Source organism: Phyllopteryx taeniolatus, chromosome 13 (assembly GCF_024500385.1).
Source record: "Phyllopteryx taeniolatus isolate TA_2022b chromosome 13, UOR_Ptae_1.2, whole genome shotgun sequence".
Classification (NCBI taxonomy): Eukaryota; Metazoa; Chordata; class Actinopteri; order Syngnathiformes; family Syngnathidae; genus Phyllopteryx; species Phyllopteryx taeniolatus.
This window is the reverse complement of record NC_084514.1, coordinates 6,824,289-6,849,950: the sequence shown is the minus strand read 5'-3', so window position 1 is coordinate 6,849,950 and position 25,662 is coordinate 6,824,289. Positions and strand designations below refer to the sequence as shown.

Here is a 25,662-nt window from a genome sequence, read left to right as displayed (position 1 = left end):
TACAAACATTAAAAAGTAACTTTTCCATAATGTATCCCTTTTAAAACGTTGACTGTTCAGTTTCTAAGCGGATGAATTCAATCGTTAGTTGAATAGTTCCTAAAGGCATTAAACATTTTTAGCATTGCTTAATGTGGTGATAGATGGTTTGTATGGGAGTTTGTTGAGGAAGAAGTACCACCAAGCGAATGTTTGTTCTTTTAACAAAGTTAAGTGTGCAAAATGTGTTGGCATGTCCTCCCCCCCATGTTCTCAACATCAAGCGTTTCCATGTTGCAGCGGTTGCCATATCTGCCCATATATGCCGCGCTACGCCGCAGTCGCCGTGCTAATGTCATTGTTTCTGCCCTAGTGCATAAAAAAGAAAGGCCATTTTGTTTTTGCCCTTTCGCACCCTTTGCAGTCGTAAAAAAAGAGAAAAAGGCCCGATCAAAGCAACCGTCGCCCCGCAGCCAGCCGTCTTCTTTGCAAGTTGGAAGAGACGCAAGGGAAGAGATGCTTGTTTTTACCACAAAAGGAGAAGCATGAAAGCGTGGCAGGACAGAAGGCCGGATTCACTTGCAGGTCAAAGTCCTCATGTTAATGTCGCTTTTTCTGACAGGCACAAAAAAGGCAAGCAGACAACTCTTTCGAAGGTAACCAGGATATTTGGAACAGCTCTCAGTATAACGCTCTAACTGTAATGCTGTAACATTCACGTACAAACATACATAACAGGATTATCTTCAGAACGGCAACATTTTTGATACAGTATTTTCAAGGTGTACCTAATATTATGGCCAGTAAGGCGCTAAATCACAGTTGTCAAACTGGTGGCCCGGGGGCCAGATCTGGCCCACCACATTATTTTATGTGGCCCGCGAAAGCAAATCAAAATCGCTAATTGTGTTTCGGTGTAATACCATTGAGATATTTGCAAGCATTGTTTTTTTTTTACCAATCCCCCTTTGAAAAGAAATGTAATAGTTGAAAAACATGTATTTATAGGCTTCTGATTTCAAAACTGGTTATTCATCAATGTGTTGTGCATACTGTAATTACAGTATATGAGGTAATCTTTCATTTATATGGGTCCACAGTCGTAGCGGCCTTCCGAGGGAAGTCATAACTGCGACGTGGCTCGTGACAAAAATGAGTTTGACACCCCTGCTCTAAATCAAGGACTGCTCTAAGTGCGTGGAGTTTGCATGTTCTCCCCGTTCCTGGGTGGGTTTTCTCCGGGCACTCCGGTTTCCTCCCAAAAACATGCGTGGTAGGTTGATTGAAGACTCTTAATTAAATTTAGTCAAAATGCTTTTTAAATATGAAAACCCACTGTATTCAAAATAATAAAGTATGCAATACTGTATATTAAAATAGTTATGAATTAATTAAGTAAAAAAATATTGAACAAAATCATATTTGTAATATTGTCAAAAATAGATATTCTGTAACTAGAGATAAATGTATTTTTTTTTAATAAAAATGTATTTTGAATCCTAAAAATACAATAGATATTCTAAAAATATATCTTAAAAATAATAAAATATTTGAAATTATTATTTTAAGGAAATGAATTGTAAAAACATATATTAAAATAAAAATAAATCAAATATGTTAAGTGAAACGATAGCTGACACCGTTACCCAGTATATTACAATTTCTGCGAAGTGAAAGTGGCGTTTCAAACGGAACGAAAAGGAAATTCTCGGAAATGGTCAGCACCAAAGCATGACTAAAGTAAAGTTCTGTAGTTTCCCAGAACACAACGTCGTGGATCGACCACATGTCAGCGTCTACTGGAACGTTATCCATCAGCAGAAATGCTGACTTACAGATTCCATCGATGTTTCGTAGCAAATATATTCATGAAGCTATAGATTTACATCGGGGTGAATTGGGTTGTAGAGCCACTAAGCCGTGTTCAGATCCACATCCGTGTACGATAGTCACACCCCCACAACATGCATGTGTGCATGCAAATCCTCTCTTTTGTCTGTGTAGAAATTCAAATACGTGCCCTGCACACCCCACACGCTTTCCTTTGTGAACATTCGGGATTAAGAACGTTCCCAGCTGCGAGTGCACGTGTCCGACACGCAGACGTGTGCTATACGACATGTTTAATCTTTAATCAAGCGGGCTGAACGCCACATTGTAAGGTGGGATCCGACGGAATTGCTGGCCTTGCTCCCGAAATAGCTCCTACTACGGTGCGCTGTGCTGCACTTGTCATGGCGGCTCAACTGCTGCCGAGGTGATTACGCTCACATGAGGTACACCTGAACAATCCACTACAATAGAAGTACATTAATGCTACCTTCAGAAATTGTGTCACTGTGCATGTATAGTTTTATTATCTATAAATTCTATATTGAAACGTGTCTGTTAATAAAAGTGTAAGTTCTCAGTGACTTTCCCAACACCCTGTAGTAATGTATTATTATTGTAGATTTACAGTATTACAAGTGGTGTAGAACTGTACTGCGTCAGACCAACAGCTGTTCCCAGTGGAATCGAACACTATCCGTTCCTGAAAGATGCGCACATTTGTTTGGATTTGTGACTAAAAATTCCCATAGGGAAAAAAAAAATACAAACTGTACAGGCAGTTGTTTTTTTTAAGCAACATTAAGATTAACATCATAAAGTGTATGAATAAGTCAACCGAACGACAGCAAAACACTCAACGCCCAACCCTAACAACAAGGTGAACACGATTCAAGTCACGGATGTGCCTATAATTCTTAACGTGTAAAATCCGAAAACAAAATTTTGTTTAAAAAAAAAAAAGTTAAAATATATTCATCCATCCATCCATTTTCTGTATCGCTTTATCCTCACAAGGGTCACGGGTGTGCTGGAGCCTATCCCAGCTATCTTCGGGCGAGAGGCGGGGCACACCCCGAACTGGTCGCCAGCCAATCGCAGGGCACATTCGCGCACACATTCACACCTAAGGGCAATTTAGTCTTCAATCAACCTACTATGCATGTTTTGGGGATGTGGGAGGAAACCGCAGTGCCCGGAGAAAAACCCACGCAGGCACAGGGAGAACATGCAAACTCCACACAGGCGGGGCCGGGATTTGAACCCCGGTCCTCAGAACTGTGAGGCAGATGTACTAACCAGTCGGCCACTATATTTATATGTATACAAAAAAACTAAACTTTATTTGGGGTTAATGACGCACTATAAATGGTGGCAGATGTGTGCTGACTCGTGTTTAACATGAGTTTAAATGTGATTGGTTAATTCTGAACACAGACCCCAATTATAAGAGGGTGTACACACATGTGCAACCACATTGTCTCAGTGCTTTTTATTTATTTATTAATTTATTAACTCCCCTCTTGAAAATATGTTTTCATTTTAGTTGTACAGGTTGTACTGTAGATCACATTAATTGAAAAAGTTTTAACACTGATTTTACCTTGGTATAATTTTTTTATATCACAAAAAACCTGCTGTATGAGCCGGGGTGTGTAGACATTTTATATTCAGGCTGATATCTCAAAATGATACAGAAGTACGATTTGTGCAATTTGGTTACATGGTGGATGTGATCATATTGTGCAAGTGTACCTAATGTTCAGGTAATCATGAGAGTGCGACGTTCAGATACTCTGCTGAGTCCTGTGTGATGTAAAAAAGAAAAGAAAAGCATGGCAGCGTGGACGATCGCATTGCACCACAGCCCAATTATTTCCGTCACTTTTCCTGACGTTTGAGAGGCGAGCGGATAAAAAGGTGTCAAGGTGTTTTTTTTCTTCTTCTTCTTTCTTTTTCTTTAGTTTTACTTTGCTTCAAGTTGAGGGAGTCCCGGCTGAACTGAAGACAGATGCTCCACCGCCACTTCTTTGAGCTGCAGGTTGATTTCTCCTGACTTTGCGGAGTCACGCCTCGGCCTTCGCACGTCACCTGCAATGGCCTCCTGCAAGTATCCTTTTTTTTTTTTTCCCCCGAAAAAAAATCTCTCTCAGCCCTTCCTGTGTTTTTCCTCTTCTGGTTCTCTCCTGACCTTCAGGGAGTGCACTTCCTCCTCATCAATCCCGCCTCGTTCCTGGTGAGCAGACGAAAAATGGCCTCCCTGTCTTTCCTGTGCTGCACGTGGAGCAGAGGAGGTGAAATTCCAGTGGCAGAAACACACACTTACTAGGCACTTTAATAGGGTCACCGCCACAACCCCTCTTCTGTAGTCAAATGCAGTATTTCTGTAAATGTGCAACAGCAGATACAAGTAGGTGTCTGCTAAAGGGGATACTTCTGTTCGTTGAAATTAATTTTTTAAATATTATTGCAATAGATGTTAACTGTAAGTGCAATATTATTTAGAATATTTAAAAATATATTTATTTTAAAAATATATATCAGATAAGTATTATATATTACATGTAGTAAAAGTAAGTCATTTTAGAGTCATATTAAAAAATATTATATAATGAATGCAAATTAAAAAAATCATAAAAATAATATATTCAACAATTACAAAATATCATTAACATCTACACAATAAATTTTTTAGAATAATATTGAAACATGTTACTGGTACAGTGTTTTGTTTTCTTTTAGAATAATGTAAAACTTGTATACAAATTGTTTTTAAAAAACAGTATAATATTTTTATAAATATAAAAATTTATTATACAATATGGTATAGTATATATTCATATAAAATAGTATTTTACAATTAAAATATATTATTGATTTATTATTATTATTGTTATTGTTGTGTTTTATGTTGGAACTTTTTACTTCCTCCTACCCCTCTTTAAAGTGTAAACTGTGCCAAATGATAAAATATATTGACGCTTTTTTCAGTTTTTCTATTTTATATAAATCTTATATAGTCCTCCATAAATTGAGTTGAGGTTGCGAAAACTTTTCGTTGTTTTTTAAAAAATATTAAATATTGTTACCAGTGTATTACTATATATGTCACGTAAAACAAACTAAATTATGAAGTCTAAGTCAGTGAAAGTATTATCGAGGAATGCAACGATAAATCACAAATCATTTGCGTAGTAAACACAGACCGACACAACATTGCGGAGTGGCCACACTGTCTCCACATAACGTACCATCATTAATACGCTGTTCAATTCATCCGACATACTGTTTCCTCGCTTCGGTAGGTGCTGCTGTTTTGGTTAGCAACCGAGTTCAAATGGGTTCGGTTAACTCTTCGATGTCCGCGTGTGAACAGTCAGCCTCTGTCAGCTGAGGTCATTAACGTTTACTACCCTGATGGGACAAGCGAGTCACTACTTGAGGGCGGCATTTATTTAACTTAAGTGTAATAAGTAAAGTAAATTGGGGCACGGCGTCTATTTGAAGAAATGCGATACCCAAAAGTATGATGCAGCAATTAACATTACGTTAATGAATACCTCCTTCATAGTGTCAATCAAAACTGACTTTTCACCCTTTTAAAGGAAGATCTTTGATATTGGATCTCGTTCGAGTACACAGGTGTACCTAATGTTGTGTCCGCTGTATGTAATATCGACTTCATGCATCAGTGATGCGGCACCTAACGTGTAAAAAGGTGTGTCCCGCAGTGGAGCGGGCGTGGCTACAGTCACTGCAGCACACACACGCACGCGCACACACGCACACACAGACACACGCACACACGCGTACAGTAAGAGCGTCAGCACACTTGCGGTGTACATGAATCCCACTTTTTATTTGCTCGTCATTCCTTATTGTGATGTTTTTTTGGTTACATTTTCAAACCTTTCTTTGAAAAACAAAGCAAAATTGTAGCACCAGAGCAGTTTTATTTTTTTTTATATTTTTTTTTTTTGGGGGGGGGGGATACAAAATTTCAAGTTGTGCTATTTTTCATATTTGGAGCTGTTTGATTAATAGGGGGATTTTTTTTTAAAGACTTCATTTCTTAATTTCTCGCAGTTAAAATAGAGCAGTTCGTATGCATTTTTTTTAATTCATTGAAATCACAATAAATGCATTGAACTCATCAGCTTCTCATTGATGGTGAATGTTTTATATATATATATATATATATATATATATATATATATGTATATATATATATATATATATATATATATATGTTTTTAATTTATTTATATATGTATACATTTATATCATGTCTATATACAAGTATGGCACTTGATTACACATAAAGAAAAGAAGCAAAAAATAATAAAGATCTGTGGGCGCTTTGGTGTGTCCTACAAAAACAAACAAACAAAAAACGTTAAGGTAAAGTCACAGACGTTAGCGTTTGCAGCGACGGTTGATATAAGAAAGCAATGGAGCGGCTATTAAGTTTTAAGGTCAAGTGGTGTGACACAGGCAACAAAAATACTGACATATGTATGTGTTGATATATAGAGAGCGATATGTATATGTTTATATTTGTGTCCTTTTGATGGTGCTACTTAACTACAGGTGGAAATTTTAAATAAAAAAAAAATCAAAGAAGCCCGTTTTTGGATCAAGCTTTCAGGTGTTTACCTCCTTTTAGTGCATTTTCAAGGGGAATTGGTCACATCATGAGGAATAGGTACATCTAACGCCTTTATATATGACGTGGTCATTATTATGGTTTTCAGAGTTTTTGCTTGCTGCCAGCCTCACTAATAAATATATTCTTCTGTTAATTCCTCCCTAAAAAGTCTATCATTGTAAAGGGTAGGTGTACCTCATGAATTGTCCAGTGTGTGTAGTAGTGAACACATGGTTGCTCTTATGGAGTACAAACTGAAAAATTGCATCAGTGGAATAATAATGAGAAAAAAGCAAGCCAGCACAGGCGTAATCCAAGCCCAAAACACATGGGAAGAAAAGGGAAATGGAACTTGCCCACTGTTGAAAAGTCATGACACGGATTCAGGCGTGCGTAATAGTCCAAAGTTCTGAACGCGTAAGGAGGGATGGTGGGGCAGGGAGGGGGTGCGGGGGGGCTCTCCTCTTTAGACATAAGCCGAGTCGCTGGATTGCGTGCGCCCGAAATTGGGCACGCTCATCCGCGGCAGGTCCTTGTTCCGGATCTCGTAGATGGACTTCCGGCGGGCCTGAACGCCGCGCACCGCTGTCTTGATCTTGCGCCAGCCCAGGTGGTTGAGCTCGGCCAGGTTGAGCACCACGCAGAAGCCGCTGACGGCAAACATGAAAACCAGGAACACCGTCTTCTCCGTGGGCCGCGACACGTAGCACTCGACGTCCTTGATGCACGGGTAGCGGTCGCACTCGTACACCGAGGGCACGTTGAAGCCGTACAGGAAGTACTGACCCACCAGGAAGCCGATCTCCAGCGCGTTGCGGAACACCACCTGGATGATGTAGAAACGCGAGATGCCCTCCTGGCGCCTCATTTTGGACTTTGTAGTTCTGGCGGCCGCCGAGTTGGGCATCTCCTTCACCTCCAGGCAGTCTGGCTCGGCCTCCTTGGTGGAGTTGTCGGTGTTCTGCAGCACCACGCCATTCACCACCGTGTTCTTGATCTTCTTGGCGGAATCGTCGCCCCCGCCGCCGATCCCGCTGCGCTTCAGCAGCGAGTCCGGCTCCTTATCCAGCGTCAGGTAGACGGTGGAGTAACGGCGCTCCTTCTGCTTGGCCGACTGGTGCACCGAGTAGGTGATGAAGCACAGGCTGGGCGTGCACACCATGATGATCTGGAAGACCCAGTAGCGGATGTGCGAGATGGGGAACGCCTTGTCGTAGCACGCCTGGTTGCAGCCCGGCTGCAGCGTGTTGCACACGAACATGGTCTGCTCATCATCGTACACCGTCTCCCCGACGATGGCCACGATCAGGATGCGGAAGATCACCACCACCGTCAGCAGGATCCTTTTTCAACAAGGAGAAAAAAAACAAAACAAGTGAAAACAAGTGAACTCGTTTCAAAAGGGACAACAGGCGGGTGCCGAGTGTGTTTTCCGTGCGGGAGCTGTCCGGTTCTGAAGCGCTTTTCTTCCTTACCGTCTAGTCTAATTCAACATGGAAAGGGCAAACCACAACACGCACAAGAAAACGAGGAAAGGGGTACAGACAGGTTCCTGTGGAAGGGGAGTGGGGGGTTCACAAGACAGAAGCTGGGGGACTGTGGACCATGCTAAAGACGATCCTGGAGGCTGCTGCGTTTCTCTTCTCCTTCTTCTCGCCTTACCTTCCGATCATAGTAGAGTGCTGCTGGACAGCAGCCTCCAGGAGCCTCTCTAGTATAGTCCATTCCCCCATTTCTGAGCATCCGGAGGAGCAGAAGAGGGCACAAGTGGTGGTAGTGGTGCTGGTCCAGCAGTCCTTACACCTTCACCCCCCACACCCGGAAAAAAGGATTAAGAAAAAAAAGAGCAACCTCTCTCCTTTTTTTTTTCTTGCTTTACTTCCCCCCGAAAAAGAGTCCGAGCCTTGCGTCAGAGCGCATCCCGCCGCGCCGAGCGTCTCTTTGTCTGCGTGCGCGCTCCCACCGCCACACCGCCGCCGCCACGTTGACCCCCGTCATGTGGGGGGTGGGGGGTGGGGCTGGGGGGTCGGATGGTGGTGGATGACTTGTAAGTCCTCCTGTGTGCGCACGGTCCTCACATCAGGTGCCCGCATGGATGGGAGCTCGTGCTGAATGTCTTTGCCGGCGTTAATCCGCCTTTAAGTACTGCCCCCACCTCCTCCTCTTCCTCCCTGCTCCTCCTCCTCACGCACACACACGCACGGCGCTTCTGGTTTGGAGTAATTCACTTCACTTGAATGTAGGATGCAATTGATGCACAGGGCAAGCACCGTAACAGGGGCCATTTTATTGATTCCTTAATTACTCAAGTCATTTTCTTATTGTCACAATATAAATACAAATACCAATGTGCTCCATTACATTTTTTTTTTTTTTAATTTATGCCTGCGTAGGTTCCTACTCACCCAGGTCCAAGTTATCCACAAAGGTTAAATTGACGCAACTTGACTCTTCTTGTGTTGAATTTGTTGCGTTTTCCCCAAAATCCTAAAGGTCCCATTCCATCAAAATCAATTTTTTTCACTGGTTTATGCATAATTAGGTCTAAATGTGGTCTGTGACGTGATTAAAATTTTACATCTATGCGGTTTGTCGTGAATGCGACAGCCTTTGAACACCAAAATGTAGTTTGGCCAATTAATATTCAAGTACCCGCCCACTTCGCTGTTGGTACACGCACACTCATCTCAGGAAAAATGGCTGAGTGACAACACGGCTGCGTCATGTGCAAAATTTTGGATGACCTGCCTAACTCAGACGAGTTGAGGAAGAAATTGCTTCAATTTATTTTGGGGAAAATGTCTAAGCATTTCGAAACCAGAATTGTTCGGGTCCATTTCGTGGAGGCTGACGTAAACATAAGCTTTCACATGCCGGGCGGCCGCTCCCAAGCCATGTCAATACAGAATATAAAAACATATACGTGTTGTGTTTTACAACAATACTTATGAAATATTTCTAATGTATAATGTGATTGGATTAAATAGCGAAGCTTGCAGTCATTGTTGTCAAAATGTGCGTGAGCGATATACGTCACGCGCCGGTTATGCTGACCAAATGAGAACGCAAAACCAACCTCGCCAAATATCCAACTCTATGAGCGCTTAGCCGAGATGTCGCCAACGGCCAATCAGAGCGAAGCTGTTTTCCATATTTAAAATTAGGGGATGAGTGAACCAATCAGAGCAAATCTTATTTACATGTCGAGTATTTATGAGAAATCCGGCCATATCAAATGCAAGGCAAAAAAAACCCAACTAGCTTGTGAACGGGCATCCTGGGCATTTTCAACCCAAATTATCTTGCGAATCTGACAAAATGACATCAAATATTATTGAAAAAAATAATAATAATAAAATAAAATAAACGGATTTAGGCCAGTCGTTGTTAAACTGTTTACACAAGTACCACCTTAAAAATCAAGTAACAACAGACTGCACCTAAATATAGGCAAGTAAAACAACGCTACTTAATGATTCAATTCAAATGTATTGTACATAAAAGTTAAATATAAATTGCACCTGCATTAAAAACAAACAGATTAAATGCAAATGTACTCTACTTAAACTGAACTGTATTTAGGCGGTGATTCTTTTGTGTACCACTAGAGGGAGCCAGCATACAACTATGGATACGCCTACCACACTTTGAGCATCACTGAGTTAGGCAATTATGGTATTCGGCTAACAATATGTATTTTATATTTAATACAGAGCAGTGATGTCACCTGGAATAGACTTCAGCTCACCCACGAGCCGAATAAAAAGTACTGTATAAAATAGATGGAAGGATACAAAGAGGATGGGGAAAGTAAAATTAAGAGATTAGAGTTGTAATTTTATGAAAATAAATTCATAATTTTCCGTTTGATATACACTTGTGAGGCTGCTTCAGGTTCAACTACATGTCAATTACTGGTTATTCATAATATGGCTGCAAATACCGATTGATTAAACTTACAATTATTGTTGAGTACGATTCAGATACTGGTTTGGTTCGTAACATGTCAGAAAATGGGGGAAAAATGTTGATTAATTATTTTTCCAAAGTTTCTTATTTTGATTCAACAACGATAAGCAGCCTGCTTTCATGGAGGACTACAGAAATCAGAGAATATTTCCCGTTGAGAGGCTAAATCTGAGGATTAGGACAATTCTAAATTAATTGCACTAAATGATTCATCGATTATTAAAATAGTTTTTGATCAATTTGATGACTGATTAGTTGTCAATTAATTGATTAATTATCACACCTGTAAGAATGACAACATTCTTTTTTGTTTGGTTTGACCATCAATGTACCAAAAGGGATTAGGGTCACATGACCACCTGTGTTGTCCCTCAATGAAACGGTGGCGAGGTGGCTTATCCTCTCCGCTCACTGTAATCTTTTCTAATTCAAATCTTTAATAACCTTGACTCGTCAATCACGGGAACAAATGACACTTTTTTATTAAATCCGGTTTTAATTTAAGAGCAGCTCACCTTGTATTAGCCAGTCTCATTTTTCTGACTTAAACTGCCCAAGTCATTCTGTAAAAAAAGTCCCGGGTTCTTGTTTATTTATAAAGCTATACATGTATAAATTGTAAACAAATGGTTGGATGGTAGCAAATGAATTGCTGCTGTGGAAGGAAAGGGGGCCGGCCTAGAAGCACTTCCTGTGGACGATGGAGGGTCCCGCCTCGTCGTACTCCTGCTTGCTGATCCACATCTGCTGGAAGGTGGACAGAGAGGCCAGGATGGAGCCTCCGATCCACACGGAGTACTTCCTCTCAGGGGGGGCGATGATCTGAACACAAGCAAAAAAGCGTTACCGTAGTTCGACGTCGTCATGAGAATTTAATCAGATTTTTCCCCCCCACATTTTTCACCCAGTGTGTATTTACAGCATGACCCAAAGAGCAGCATGTCCACCATCTTTATGATGTTTGAGTAAGAAAACAGACTAATATGTAGTTGTAGGTGGTAAATTGACCATTTATCAACATGTATTACAAAAAAAAAAAAAAAAAAGGTTTTTTTACTGCGTGTCAGCCATTTTTGTGGAATGTGGTTTGGCTAGTTTGTAAATGAATGTTAGGAAAAGAGTATGCACATTCCTAACCCTTGTGATATCCATCCATTTTCAACACCGCTTATCCTGGTTAGGGTCGCGGGGCGCTGGAGCCTTTCCCAGCTGACTTGGGGCGAAAGGCGGACTACACCCTGAACTGGTCGCCAGTCAGTCGCAGGGCACATACAGACACGGGCAACCATTCACACGGTCACCGAGTGGAAACGGAACCCACGCTGCACACACCAAAGTCAGGCGAGTGTACCACTACACCATCAGTGACCCTTGTGATATATGGTTGATATTGTTTTACATGCATTATGTGGCTGAATATAGCCTTTTTATTACAGATGTCGGCCATATTCGAAGTGTTTGACTGTCTACATTCTAGGGTTTGGGATTGTCCACATTCCTTTTTGCGCAGTCGTTCTTGCGCGGAAATAGTACCGTTATCGACGTGATGTTTATTTAGAATTGGGTTGCTAAATATAGCATTTTAACTGCCTTGCGTCAGCCATCTTTGTGGAGTGTGGTTTGGCTAGCTTGGAAAGGAATGTAAGGCAAAGATGCCGATTTCTTTGTGCTTGTGATGTATTGTTGATATTGTCTTACATTTTGTGGCTGATTATAGCATTTTTAGCGCAGGAGTCAGTCATATTTGTCGTCTGTGTCTGCATTCTAGAATGCATTCGTACATCTGGCATACAGCATGTTAGCCATCTTTGTGGAATGCGTTGTAGCAGAATGTTTTGGTTTGAGGTCATACTTAAAAATTTTGCTCAGTCATTTTTGCAGGAAAATAGTCCAGCTATCAAATAATGTGAGGTTTAACTTTCGTCCAATTCCCTACTAAATTGCCGTGTGTCGTAGCTACCTTGATCTTCATGGTGCTGGGGGCCAGAGCGGTGATCTCCTTCTGCATGCGGTCAGCGATACCGGGGTACATGGTGGTGCCGCCCGACAGGACATTGTTGGCGTACAGGTCCTTCCTGATGTCGATGTCGCACTTCATGATGCTGTTGTAGGTGGTCTCGTGAATGCCGGCTGACTCCATGCCTGCGCAAAAGCACTCACACAAGGGGTGGGGCGGGGAGGGGAGGGGTGGGGGTTAGCTCAGCTGTGTTTCTGCCCCACGACCCGAACTCGACAAAGGAACTGACACCGCTGTCATCTGCAGTAACAGGCGCGAAGGCAGACAACTTCCCCCAACAGTTGACAGCAGCAAATGTGAACAATATGCAGCTGCTTTAAATAAGACGCAGGGAGGGGGGGGGGGGGGGGGGGGGGGTCTGAACTGCAACTTCCAGTTGGCCGTTGGCAAAACGCAGCCAGCAGTAAACACTTCGGGATCAAGTTTGCCTTTATGCAAGAAAGGCTGTATGGCTGATGTCCAGTGAAAAGCATGTACGGTACAGTTGGCATCTACTATATCTTGGATAAGGCACTTATTTGTTTAACGTGGACTAGACGGCTTTCTACGCACCGATGAAAGAGGGCTGGAAGAGGGTCTCCGGGCAGCGGAAGCGCTCGTTGCCGATGGTGATGACCTGACCGTCGGGCAGCTCGTAGCTCTTCTCCAGGGACGAGGAGGAGGCGGCGGTGGCCATCTCGTTCTCAAAGTCCAGCGCCACGTAGCACAGCTTCTCCTTGATGTCACGCACGATCTCACGCTCGGCTGCAGAAGACAAGATGTTAGCGTTCGTGAAGCGGAACAAAAGAAAAAAGTTTCGGGATTGGATTGAGGCGTACCTGTCGTGACAAAGGAGTAGCCGCGCTCGGTCAGGATCTTCATGAGGTAATCAGTGAGGTCGCGGCCGGCCAAGTCCAGACGCATGATGGCGTGGGGGAGAGCGTAACCCTCGTATATGGGCACGTTGTGTGTCACACCGTCGCCGGAGTCCAGCACGATACCTGACAATCAAATCACGGCTTCATTAGTCCCGCTCTGGCCCCCAATCATTCAGCACAGCTGACCAAGCAAGTGGCATGACTTACGAGGTGTCAATCATTTGTTGCACACTTGTTTGGCACACTCATCGCGGGCACACCCCCGTACTCTCGTAAAAAAAAAAAATTCAAAACGATAACTTTTTGTGTTGTAGTAACACTTTTCTGGGCTAACAAGGTAACAAACCCAAACAACGTAACAATTTCAAAATTAGCTTTTCAAAATTAGCTTTCAGATTAAACAATATTTTTCAACAACAGAAGTTGCTCGTTTTTCAGTTGGCAAAAGACAACGTCAGTCCATCTTGTAACCCGACAACATCAAACATTTCTCTGAAATAAGCCTGCAGAAAGTCTTGCTTCTCCGAATTTGGTCCATCATGGTGATTAATGCTCCCTGGTCCATGTTACGACTGTCCCTGTCTGTTGTGCCTCATACAGTAAATCCCTAAGGTCTTAATCAATGAATGAAGATCTCAGCTGTTGTTGCGTCATGGTTTCATCCGTTGGAGATTGTAAAATGTAGTGAGGCTATTTTGACAAAGCAATGACTAGAAAGTATGGATATCTGTTTTCAAATGTCAGAAAAATCAATACTCAAGTACCAGATACCTGAAAATGGAACTAAGTATTTGTGCTTGGTCACTTCCTATTCGGTGTTGGCAACGTACCGGTGGTACGACCGGAGGCGTACAGGGACAGCACGGCCTGGATGGCCACGTACATGGCGGGCACGTTGAAGGTCTCGAACATGATCTGGGTCATCTTCTCGCGGTTGGCCTTGGGGTTGAGGGGCGCCTCGGTCAGCAGGGTTGGGTGCTCCTCGGGGGCCACGCGCAGCTCGTTGTAGAAGGTGTGGTGCCAGATCTTCTCCATGTCGTCCCAGTTGGTGATGATGCCGTGCTCGATCGGGTACTTCAGGGTCAGGATGCCCCTCTTGCTCTGAGCTTCGTCGCCCACGTAGGAGTCCTTTTGGCCCATGCCCACCATGACGCCCTGAGAGAGAACGGAGCAGACGGGACTCGGTTATGAGATGGCGGCTATACCGGACAAAATAGTCCCTTTAATCTGAAGGGTTTGGGATTACCCCTAACCCTAGCCTAACTCTAAGCCTCTGGAGTCTTGTGTATCATTCAATTGGTTGTTTTAGTAATTCTTCATCATGTCTAATGTTAATTAGTCAAAACAGGCTATTGAAAAATTCCAGATCGTAACCACAACTGAGTGAGTTCTCTCTTGGCCCTTGCATCAATTCTCAACAAAGATTCCTCAAAATCTTTTTTTTTTTTAATGATACCGTGGAAACTTCGGTATCATTTACCTGGTGACGAGGGCGGCCAACAATGGACGGGAAGACGGCACGAGGCGCGTCATCCCCGGCGAACCCGGCCTTCACCAGACCGGACCCGTTGTCGCACACGAGGGCGGTCGTTTCGTCGTCGTCGCACATGGCGTCGCCTCTGCAGCACACACAGATAAGCGGGATTAAAAAACGGATGGTTAGGATTCTGTCATTTAGGACTTTGCTTTCCACGTGACCTCTCCGGATGGATTACCATCTACACGATATTAGTAGCAAATCTTCAAACTACAGCAAAATGTCAGACCATTGATGAAACAAGAAGAAATGACATGGTTCCACTTGAACAATTGACACGGTAGAGGGTGAAAAATCAAGTCCCGAGTTCATCTTCTTGGTATAAATCCTCACTTCTACGAGTTCCTGTACTCACCAGATCAGCACCTTGGGACTTTGGGACCTTGGGACCTTGGGAGAGCATCAACCAGGGGAGTGTCGAAGTGTCAGGTCAGGCCATTTTATAACCTGAGATGGGGGGGTTGTGCTTCCTCCATATTTAGTAGCCAGCCGCGCCGCTGACAACTGCGCTCCATGAATGGCATGACAGGGACAGGGATGTCCGTCTGCGCCATGTATGGATGGCGGGGTTGGTAGTGCTGAGGACAGACGGACAAAGACAAGCGTCTTCTTTTGATCTTGACTCAGGCCCACGAATCAGCGCTGAAGACCCGCCTTCTGTGATGTCAACAGTGTGACACGTTATGAGTTCACCATGTAACAGTGTTCATCTTTTGCCTTCATTGGAAGGAAGGCAAAAAATTAACATGCTTACATTGTTTACCATTTTTTTCCTTCCCTTTCGGTGGATATGAACCGATATGGATTTTTTTTTAGGCCGATGCCGATTACGATATTTGGCAGAGTAAAATTCCGATAACTGATTAATCGTCCGATTAATTTAAAAATATATCATGACTAAAACAACTGGGAGTTGGTGCCTTAATGCTTACAACAGTAAATATATGAATTACAGGCAGAATGTTTGACTGTTTTACAGTACTTTGTCCTTTAGTATTTGTTTAACTTTACAACAGAGGGAAAATCGGTCAATTTTTGTTTTCAATTTTTATCTTGGAATGTTATTATCTTTGTGTTATTGTAATGTGTTAATGTTTAAATAATAATAAAAAAGACAATCAGCCTAAAAAAATCGGCGAGTTTATGCCAATTTGAAAAGGGCTAATCCCGGCTGATTAAACCAATCGTAGTCTTTTTATTATTATTATTGACATTTATGAATTTCAAAAATAATTCCACATTTTACATATTGAGAACTGTTGAAGTTACTAATAATTTACAATTTTGCATACGTAAATCAAATAATCTGTCAGTGCTTCGAAATGATGTCAAAATATAAGCAAAGTATATCCAAAATATAGTTCTGAAATTTTCAGCACAGGACTTTTCATAAGTCATACATTGTATGTGAATTAAACGTACCAATTTTACATCGTTTCAGATGTTACCTGTTTTGAAGTTATGGCCTAAAATACTTTATATTATACATGTAATATACATTTATGTTTTGATGTAATGAATTAAATATACCATATTGTGATGTACGGTATATGAAAAAGTTGCACCAAATCTTTCTAAAAAGTGAAAGACATTTGGCTGAATCTAATGTTTTTGGGACAGTACTTTAATTATTGTTGTTATTTAAATAATATTAATATTATATAAGTGATTTGTCCCCAACCAAATGGTGAAATATTGTTTTAGTGCCCAAACTCCCAACAGTTCACTTAATATAATGCTTAACTAGTACAATTCCCTACACATTTTGCATCTCTTTGTAACTACTAGCGATGTCCTTAGCCACTTAATTGCTATTTTACAGCTTTTGTTGTGTTTATTTTTGGGGTTGCAAGGATCAAGTTTGACTGTCTGGACACACAGTAGCGCAACCTACGTTAAGTGTAGCGAGTATCAAACAGCTGGCGTCTGCAGCTGTCACCTCTTTCGAGGCCTCCAGGCACAAAGAGGGGCACGAAGACCCCCCCCTCCCCAGAATGAAAACTGAAACGTACATCAATAAAACCATACATGCTACAGCAGTGTTGGGAAAACCTCAAGGGCCACATTTGACTTGTATATATTTGTTTATCATGTAACGTTTTTAGTGAGATAAATCAATAATAAGTAAATCCATTTTAATGAATCCATTTTAAGGAAAGAAAATAATGGAACCACTATTTATAATCATGTAAATGCTCCGTAGGTCGGATTATTGAAGAGAGATCTTTTTATTTTATTTACATTTTTAATTTTTTTGCCAACTCCTGAGCTACAGTACATTAGGCTATCCAGCTATAGATCAAGTTAGCATCGAAATCCATACGTTTGAAGAAGTATAATCAGAATCAGAATCATCTTTATTTGCCAAGTATGTCCAAAACACACAAGGAATTTGTCTCCGGTAGTTGGAGCCGCTCTAGTACAACAGACAGTCAATTTACAGAACACTTTGGAGACATAAAGACATTAACAAAAAACAACAACAAACAACAATTGTGCAAAAAGATGCAGATGAGCGTCTTGATGAAAACGTGACGTGTCCTCTTGGGAAATGTGGTTTGTGTTGTCTTAACTGAGCAATATAAGAAATGTCAATAGTTCATGGCACATTCCAGTAAAATCCATCCATCTCTATTTACCTTTCCACATGTACTTCCGGGTGGCGATAGCTCCGATTGCACCACTAGTAAACAAAACAAACCCTTCCATGCCATTTGCGATTGGAAAACAAAACCGGGTAAATGGCTCGAATGAGGATTTTTAGCCTTCTTTTCAATGTGAGAAATGTCAGTGGGGGAAAAAAAAGAAATTGCTTCCAAGGTCTTCATTTACATTTCAACAGGAAGGTTGATTAAGAAATAGACGTGGTGGAAATTCAGACAGTTAACTTGATCATTGAGTGACTTTTCTGTTGCTCGGATGAATTGCCCATTCAGTCATTTGTAAACCCGGTCAAAGATTTTAGATAATAATGTTTATGATCAACACAAAAGTGTACATTTGAGAAAATTCTCCTGTTTCTTCAGCTAGATGAATTCTTTTCGAACATATGAATCATCGCAACGCTTTTATTATAATTGATAAGAACATGAATCAGTATTTCAATTAGTGTAGCATTCTGACCACGTCTTTCGGATGAAAAGTGTCCACTCTTCATTTTGTTCTTACTGCATCATCCTCAGCGGACACTGACAGCAGTGCTACTGCTACCGGGAGTCGGTTAACGCTGTCGCCGGTTGTGCACATTCAGTGTCACTGTGAAAAATGTTGGAACATTTGCTAGTTTTGGTAAAAAAAAAAAACAGTTTTCCTCTCTCCTTCTCATCTTCTCTACTCCACTGGGATAATTCAGGTTCATTTCTGTGTTCATTTGAGTTTATTTTCCTGAATCAAGTCTACCTATACACAGTTAGAAGACGGAATAGTCCATTGCATGAGAAGGGTGGGGGGCAGTTGAAACGATCATAATAGATGAAGCATTTTTTTAATGCGTTTTAAACCCGTGAATTTAGACTAAACAATAATCCAAGAACTCTTTCTGAATGAATTTGGTGGCCCTGCAAATCTCAGGGCTCTAGGCAAGTGCCTGTGTTTTCCGAATGGACCCCCCACCCCCCCAAAAAAAACAAAAAAAGTTGTTTGCTGATGCTGACAATGTCTATTCTTTGCGTCGTCAGCACAGCGAGCGCCGGGAGGAGGATGTGTCTTGTTGTGACATGTGCCATATTCTGCTTTTATTTGCCGCCCGGGTAAAGACGGAGGCACTCGGGGTGACGTTGCCGCTCGGCGCTAAACGGGCGGCGACGTTGCGGAAAAAAGGACCACTGGCGGAGGAGCCGCGGATGTTTCCCGCCGCCCCGACGTGGGCTAGCAGGACGGGATAAAAAGGGCACACAGCGAGCCGTGAATCATACGTTGTTGTCAGCTGACCCCCAGCAATGACCTCTTTGCTTTGATGGCCTCTTATGTAATGAATAGAAGCTTACAGCAAACAACACAATGCATTTTCCCCCTGTTGGAAATAATAGAAAGAACAAAAAAAAATGCCATCTTTTTCATATGGTTTGATCAATAAGGATGAAGACGGAAAAAATCGAATTTAGCATTTAAAAAAAAAAATGTTTTAATGCCGCCTTGGTGTCACACGTGAAGTCCTATTTTCTAAAAGTTGTTGATGATTTCAAATTTTCGGCGTTCATAGTCAAGGCAATTCCGATTGAGAGAGCAAATGGTGGCGGCCCACCAAAATAGACGTCTCGCATAACGGGAAATACATGCAAACTATGACTATTCTTAAAATATGACATTGTGTTCCATATGAAACTGATCCTCGTTCAGTTTCAGTTCAGAATTTATGCCTTGTGTGTTTACCTTCAGGCGTATCCTGCTCCTGTTTTTTATTATTATTATTTTTTTTTTTATCTTCTGGCATACGTCGTCTGTCCTTGGGATGTTTGGAATCTGCAAAAAAAAACAGACAGTTTGATGTCAAAACATTATTTGAACTACTTTGTTGTCCTTGTGTTTTGAAGGAGTGGGGTGTTTACCTTCATGTGTCAAAAGGGAACGTAAGTAACTTCTTCTGCCATTTTTCTATTACAAATTGCCGCATGTAGAAATGTGAAAATTTGGCGAAACGTGATTTGGGGGATGACGTTTTAAGCGACAACAAAAACCTAACCTAAACACGAACACAGCGTCACCTTTTTAACCGAGCTACCACGTTTTTTTATTTTTATTTTTGCATTTGTATTCTTCAACTACTGTATAAGAGAAAATTAATAGTCACGAAAAAATTAAATGAAATCCAAATGAAATAAAAAAAAATAAACCATCTGGAAACTAAAATGAAGTTTCAATTAAATAAAATGAAAAAGAAATCTAATAAAAGTAAGGTGACTTGAAGTCTGGAGAGAAACTCGAAAGGAGAAAGTTTGCTACTTTTGTTTTTCTCCTTGTGGCGTTCAATAAATCAGTCAGGCATAAATCCCCAGTGTCAATATGAGCTTTCAAATCTTTGCTATTTCTATGAATAGAAACCCTTCCTTCAAAATGAATAAAGAACAGTGAAAATGTTCTTTTTGGAACTCAAAACATCTCAAGGTTTCTCTGACTTTGTGTTTGTTTGTTGTCTCCCATTGATTAAAGCGTTAACTTGTACAAGGTGGTCATCAAAAAGATTGAATAGCTTCTTGAATGTGTGTGTTTGTGCGGTAAGTTTCTCCAGAAAGGTTTTCTACACGTAATAAATAGATTTTAGGAAAGTCAGGCGTGGCGTCTCTTCACGTTGTTCTGCTTAAAAATGGCAGTACTGCACATTCTAAGCGGAAATCAGATTAATATACAGTAGCACATAACAAGCAATTCCATGATTATTGTTTTATTTTATTTTTTTATTCTATGCTGTGTGCCTTTTTTGTTTCTACAAAACCGTCAGAAAAAAGTGAAATTACATGAAGAAAACAACAAAAAAGTCAAATTAAAAAGTTAAAAACTGTATATTACATGAATAAAGGCAATCATTTTTTTCCCCCCTGAAGTTTACTTGAATACATTTGTATTTTTAAATGTAAAAGTAAGAGATTGAATCAATATTAGATTTTTTTCAAGTAGGTTTTTGAAGTCACAATTGAACATAAAAAAAAAATGGAATTACATTATTCATGAAGAAAATGTGCTTTGAGAAAGTAAAAATTGATTAAAAAAAAAAAAAAAGTCAGAATATAGCTATATCGTTTTCACAAAGTGTGACAAGTCACGAGTCATAGTAAACATTTTTAAACATTTACAAAATAAAATAAGGCTGTAATTTCTTTAGAAAATATTTGAATGTTGCTAGAAGAATCATATTTTAGAGTTCTATTTATTTAAATGTTTTTGTCATATTTTAAAAAGACAACTAATGTGAGAAAAATAAAAAAAGGTAAAGTTTATCAAGAAAAAGTAATGTCATTTTATTATTTAAGGAGGAAAACAATATTGCTATGTTTTACCCTCCTACCCTGACCAAAAAAAAAAAAATAATAATTGAAAAAACAAAACCCTAGGTAACTAAATTCACATGGGAAATGTTAGAATAATAATAACAAAAATGAACGCATAAAGTAAGACGGATAGGTGTATGTCAACTTGAGGACTTTTCCCACTTCCTTCTGTGAACAAACATGACGAAGAAACATTCAGTCAGCAGGCGCAGGCACGAGTTCAAAGCAGGTTTAATCGCATTACAAGTTTGCATTTACAAGTCAGAGCGTCGCCATTGTTCAATTCTTATCTCCTCTGCGCAGCGTCATCGTCAATTAAACGCTGCGAAGCTCGTTTCAAGCCGAGCGAATGACAAACTCGTGCTAGCTTACATGCTAAGGCAAGTCATTGTATTGACCTTTTTTTTTTGTCACTGCAATCTCGTCGGGGAGGCCGTAAAAGGAAAAGGGGGGGGAAAAAAAAAAAAAAAAAAAAAGGTCAACACAGCGGCTTGCAGTGCCTCATGTTGAGGGCGCAAGTGCGGCCCAGGTTGGCGCCCTCCAGCAGCAGGTCGGAAAGTCGGTCCAGGCCCAGGCAGGTGGTGAGGGGGCTGATGAGGCCGTAGAGACCCCCCAGGGTGATCCCGATGGGCCAGCCGAAGAACAGCAGCAGCGCCAGCCAGACGATGCACCAAAAACACGAGCTGCAGTTTGCCATCGTGCTCTGGAACAAACACAATATTATTAGCGTCTAAAAAAGTTTGCGTGGCGACTCCTCAACATGATCATGAAACTTCCACATTTATACACATTTCGAACATATGAATCATCGCAACGCTTTTATTATAATTGATAAGAATTGCAATATTAATCAGAGTACTGCGTTTTGACTAGTACAGGCTCATACAATGCATTCCCGCTTTAGACGTTTTTTTTTTGGGTTTACTTCAGCTTTTAACGGCGGTCGAACAGCAGATAAGATGACATCACATTTCAATACTGATAAAACAGACTATTGGTCGAAGACTGCTAGTTCTCCCCAAACTAATTATCCATGCAAAGTCATTGCGCAGTGTTGTTGTAATTTTATAACCGAGATAAAACTGTGAAATATGTGGTCAAAAGCAACTGCCCTCAAGATTTCAAAACAAGCAAGCATTTCAACAGTTCTGATTGTAGGAGTGATAAATGTTTTATCCCCAGTAATGAAGTTATTTTTTTTTTTTAACTGAAATCTCAAATTAAGTCCTGTTAAAAATACAGACATATTATCAGTAGAATACAATTCTTCATGACACAAAGTAGTAAAGTACATTTGTTTTTGTACTATGTCAAAATTTGAACGAAGAAAATATTAGGGTAGGATTGTACCTAACCCTAATCCTGACCCCAACAGAACCCTAACGTTAACCGTACCCAAAACCGAACCACCAACATCATTTCCCGAACAGCCCCAAAAACAAGACTGTAAATCACAGACTCTGAAATTGTACAAGTTCTATACGTTTGAGTTTTTTGTTTCAACCCACTTTGACCAAAACACTTAACACCTCACCCTACCATAAACGTATCCAAACCTGACTCTAGCCATAGTGCTGACTCACTAACCCTAACCTGACATAAGCTGCTACAAAAAGACTAACCCCAGCTGCATCCCTTCTAACTCAAACCGAATCATTGCCCTACCTTAACCTCACAACCCCTTACCCTAACCTAATCCTTAAACGTGACCCTAATCCCAGCCTTACCTGTGACATTTTCTATTTATACACAAACCCAACCCTAATCCGAAGCCTTTTGGACCAAATCTCCCCAAAATCTTCACCCTTGGCCAAACCATGGCAAAAAACAACAAAAAAAAACCCTTACCCTGACCTAACCATGACCCTAACCTTACCCAAAACCTGACCACAACCCTAAATTCACACAAACCCTGACATTTTCTGCTGATTTAATTTGACTATACCTATACATCCGACGACACACATAATACGTTGCAACTAGCCACCGTTTCAGTCTCCATTGACGAAAGGCAAAATGCTGGTTGTGACGTCATTAAAAAACAGCTGAGGTTTTTCTTAAACGGGCAGTTACCCCGTCATGACAGGGTGGACAGCATTTCCAGGGACACGTGCAAAATGTTCAATATGATTATTCAAACAGAATATATAGAATCAAAATGACTGGTTTTATTAAATAACTTGTTACTGACAAGAAAACCAAGTCATATTTCTTTAAAAAAAAATGTTTTTTTTTTTTATCATTTAACCACTTGGTACACACAATGTAGTTAGCCAAAATCACATACACTCAATAAAAAAAAAAAATCCTATGAAGTGAAGGAAACATTTGTTAACAAAATGTTACGAATAGTCATTTTCTGTTAAATATATATATATATATATATAAAATATTTTACTCACGGATCACTTGCATCGGGTACTTTATACAAGCCTGCATAACCAAACGCACCCCGACCCAAACAGCAACGGAAACACTAAGCTAAGCTAAACCTAACCCCTGACCCGAACCCATCCTCAACCTTTCACCCTAACCGTGACATTTTCAGCATATTTGACTTCTTTAAGCAACTTCTGTTTTTTCTGATCGCAAGTTCCTGTCCAACGTGTGGTATAAACAACACACACAAATGGTCCTTGCGTGCGCTTCGCAAGCCGATCAGTTGAACCTCAACGCTTCCTGCGGCACGCTTTCAACACGCCGTTAGTCTCCGCTCTACAACACAAGCGTCGATAGGAAGCCGGCGCTTTGCAAAAAAGTGCCGATGACCCCGATGAGTACCTGTCGCGGGACAAGAAAAGGCATGTTCACCTTCAGACGAAGCAGCAGCAGATACTTCTTCTCCTTCTGGTCGTGGGTTCCCTCGAGGCTCACGTCCCGCCGCCTTGAATGAAGTAATCGAGGCCACCGTCGAGGTGCTCAGTTGGTGCCAGGAGGAAGAAGACCCAAGTCGCAGTGAGATGTTGCACAATGCTCTTGTTCATGTGACTGCACAACACAACGGTTGCAGTCATGGGGTTGACCTTTTTTTCCCCCCGTAAAACAAAAAACTAAAATAATACAAATCAACATTTAAAAAATCATGAAGGGAGAGGCGCAGTCATATTTAAAAAAATTTATGTCAAAGTATTGCTGGAATGAAGTTGCAGTTTTATAGCTAAAGTTAAACAAGTTGTCATGCAGTTTGTTGAAAACGGTAAAACAAAAACATTTAAAACGAAAATAATTTGATGGGTAAATATTTGTAGCTTAAAGATGGACTGTAAAAGTCCAAATACTGCTTGCTACTCTATAATAGAGTTATTTTACAAAAAGTGACATTTATTTTTTTTAACCATTTTGAAACACTAACCCTGTTTTGAAACCCTACTTTGAAACCTTAATCTTGTTTCAAAACCCAAATTTGAAACCCTGACCCTGTTTTGAAACCCAACTTTGAAACCTTAACCCTGTTTTCAAAACCTAGTTTGAAACCGTAACACTGTTTTGAAATCATAATTTGAATCCCTAACCCTGTTTTAAAACCCTAATCTAGTTTCAAAACCCTAAATTGAAACCCTAACCCTGTTTTGAAACCCTACTTTTAAACCCTAACCATGTTTGGAAACCCCTAACCCTGTTTTGAAACCCCACTTTAAAGCCTTAATCTTGTTTTGAAACCCTAACCCTTTCTTAAAACCCTACTTTGAAGCCCTAAGCTTGGTTTGAAACCCTACTTTGAAACCCTAACCCTGTATTGAAACCCTACTTTAAAGACCTAATCTTGTTTTAAAACCCTACTTAGAAACCCTAACCCTGTTCTGAAACCCTACTTCAAAGCCCTAATCTTGTTTTCCATCCCTACTTTAAACCCTTAATCTTGTTTCAAAACCCTAACCCTGTTCTGAAACCCTACTTTAAACCCCTAATCTTGTTTCAAAACCCTACTTTGAAACCCTAACCTTGTTTTGAAACCCTACTTTGTAAACCTCTTGTTTCAAAACTCTAATTTGAAACCCTATTCTTGTTTTGAAAACCTACTTTGAAACCCTAACCCTGTCTTAAAACCCTACTTTGAAACCCTAATCTAGTTTCAACATTCTAATTTGAAACCCTCACCCTGTTTTGAAACCCTAATTTGCAACCCTAATCTTGTTTCAAAACCCTACTTTGAAACCCTAACCCTTTTTTGAAACCCTAATTGCGTTTCAAAACCCGAATTTGAAACAATAACCCTGTTTTGAAACCCTACTTTGTAACCCTAACCCTGTTTTGAAACCCTACTTTAAACCCCTAATCTTGTTTCAAAACCCTACTTTAAAATATGAAAATATGAAACCCAAAGAATTCTTGAATAAGCGAGGATAAACTGCCAATAAGAGTTTTTGGGGTTGGTACCTCCCCATAAAAGAAAAACCAAAAAGAAGTGTTTAAAAAATTTGGGGAAAAAAAATAAATCCGTGAACAGGTACTAAAACTAAAACAGGTATGTTTTTTTTTTTGTTCCTTAGTAGTCATAGGTACTGACTGATGAGCAGTTCAGGTGTACACCGCCTCTCATCCAAATATAGCTGGGATTGGCTCCAGCACACCTGCGAGCCACATGAGGATAAGCTTTTTTATTTATATAAAAGAAAGAAAATAATAATAAGCATCGACTGTAATTATTATGCTCTATCATTATATCAGTGGCATAAAAAAAAAAAAAACATTGTTAGTTTTGGGGAAAATATAGTGTCCTAAAAAAAATGCAATCACGATAGGACTCAACACACAACATATTGAGAGAGCAAAAGCAATGGATAAGAAAAATATTGTTCAAACAGTATGAAAAAACAACTGTAATAAAAAGCTCAATATAG

The 25,662-nt window shown here is 40.5% G+C and overlaps 2 protein-coding genes and 1 long non-coding RNA gene across 3 annotated transcripts; all 3 read right to left on the bottom strand.

Moving 5' to 3' along the window:
• Positions 1 to 6,230: 6,230 nt before the first annotated feature.
• Positions 6,231 to 8,586, bottom strand: LOC133488285 (gap junction delta-2 protein-like). Its single transcript, XM_061795948.1, has 2 exons — positions 8,120 to 8,586; positions 6,231 to 7,800 (listed from the first exon to the last, which is right to left on the bottom strand). The coding sequence occupies exons 1-2, from the start codon at positions 8,188 to 8,190 to the stop codon at positions 6,924 to 6,926; spliced, it is 948 nt and encodes a 315-aa protein (XP_061651932.1). The 5' UTR covers positions 8,191 to 8,586; the 3' UTR covers positions 6,231 to 6,923.
• A 2,219-nt stretch (positions 8,587 to 10,805) lies between these two features.
• Positions 10,806 to 15,865, bottom strand: LOC133487827 (actin, alpha cardiac muscle 1). The gene is made up of 7 exons (XM_061794998.1): positions 15,193 to 15,865; positions 14,781 to 14,919; positions 14,131 to 14,455; positions 13,262 to 13,423; positions 12,996 to 13,187; positions 12,387 to 12,568; positions 10,806 to 11,248 (listed from the first exon to the last, which is right to left on the bottom strand). Exons 2-7 carry the CDS (start codon positions 14,907 to 14,909, stop codon positions 11,105 to 11,107), a joined length of 1,134 nt encoding a protein of 377 aa, XP_061650982.1. The 5' UTR covers positions 14,910 to 14,919; positions 15,193 to 15,865; the 3' UTR covers positions 10,806 to 11,104.
• A 5,169-nt stretch (positions 15,866 to 21,034) lies between these two features.
• Positions 21,035 to 23,806, bottom strand: LOC133487852 (uncharacterized). Its single transcript, XR_009791474.1, has 2 exons — positions 23,633 to 23,806; positions 21,035 to 21,524 (listed from the first exon to the last, which is right to left on the bottom strand). It is a non-coding gene; the product is annotated as an uncharacterized LOC133487852 (long non-coding RNA).
• Positions 23,807 to 25,662: the final 1,856 nt, after the last annotated feature.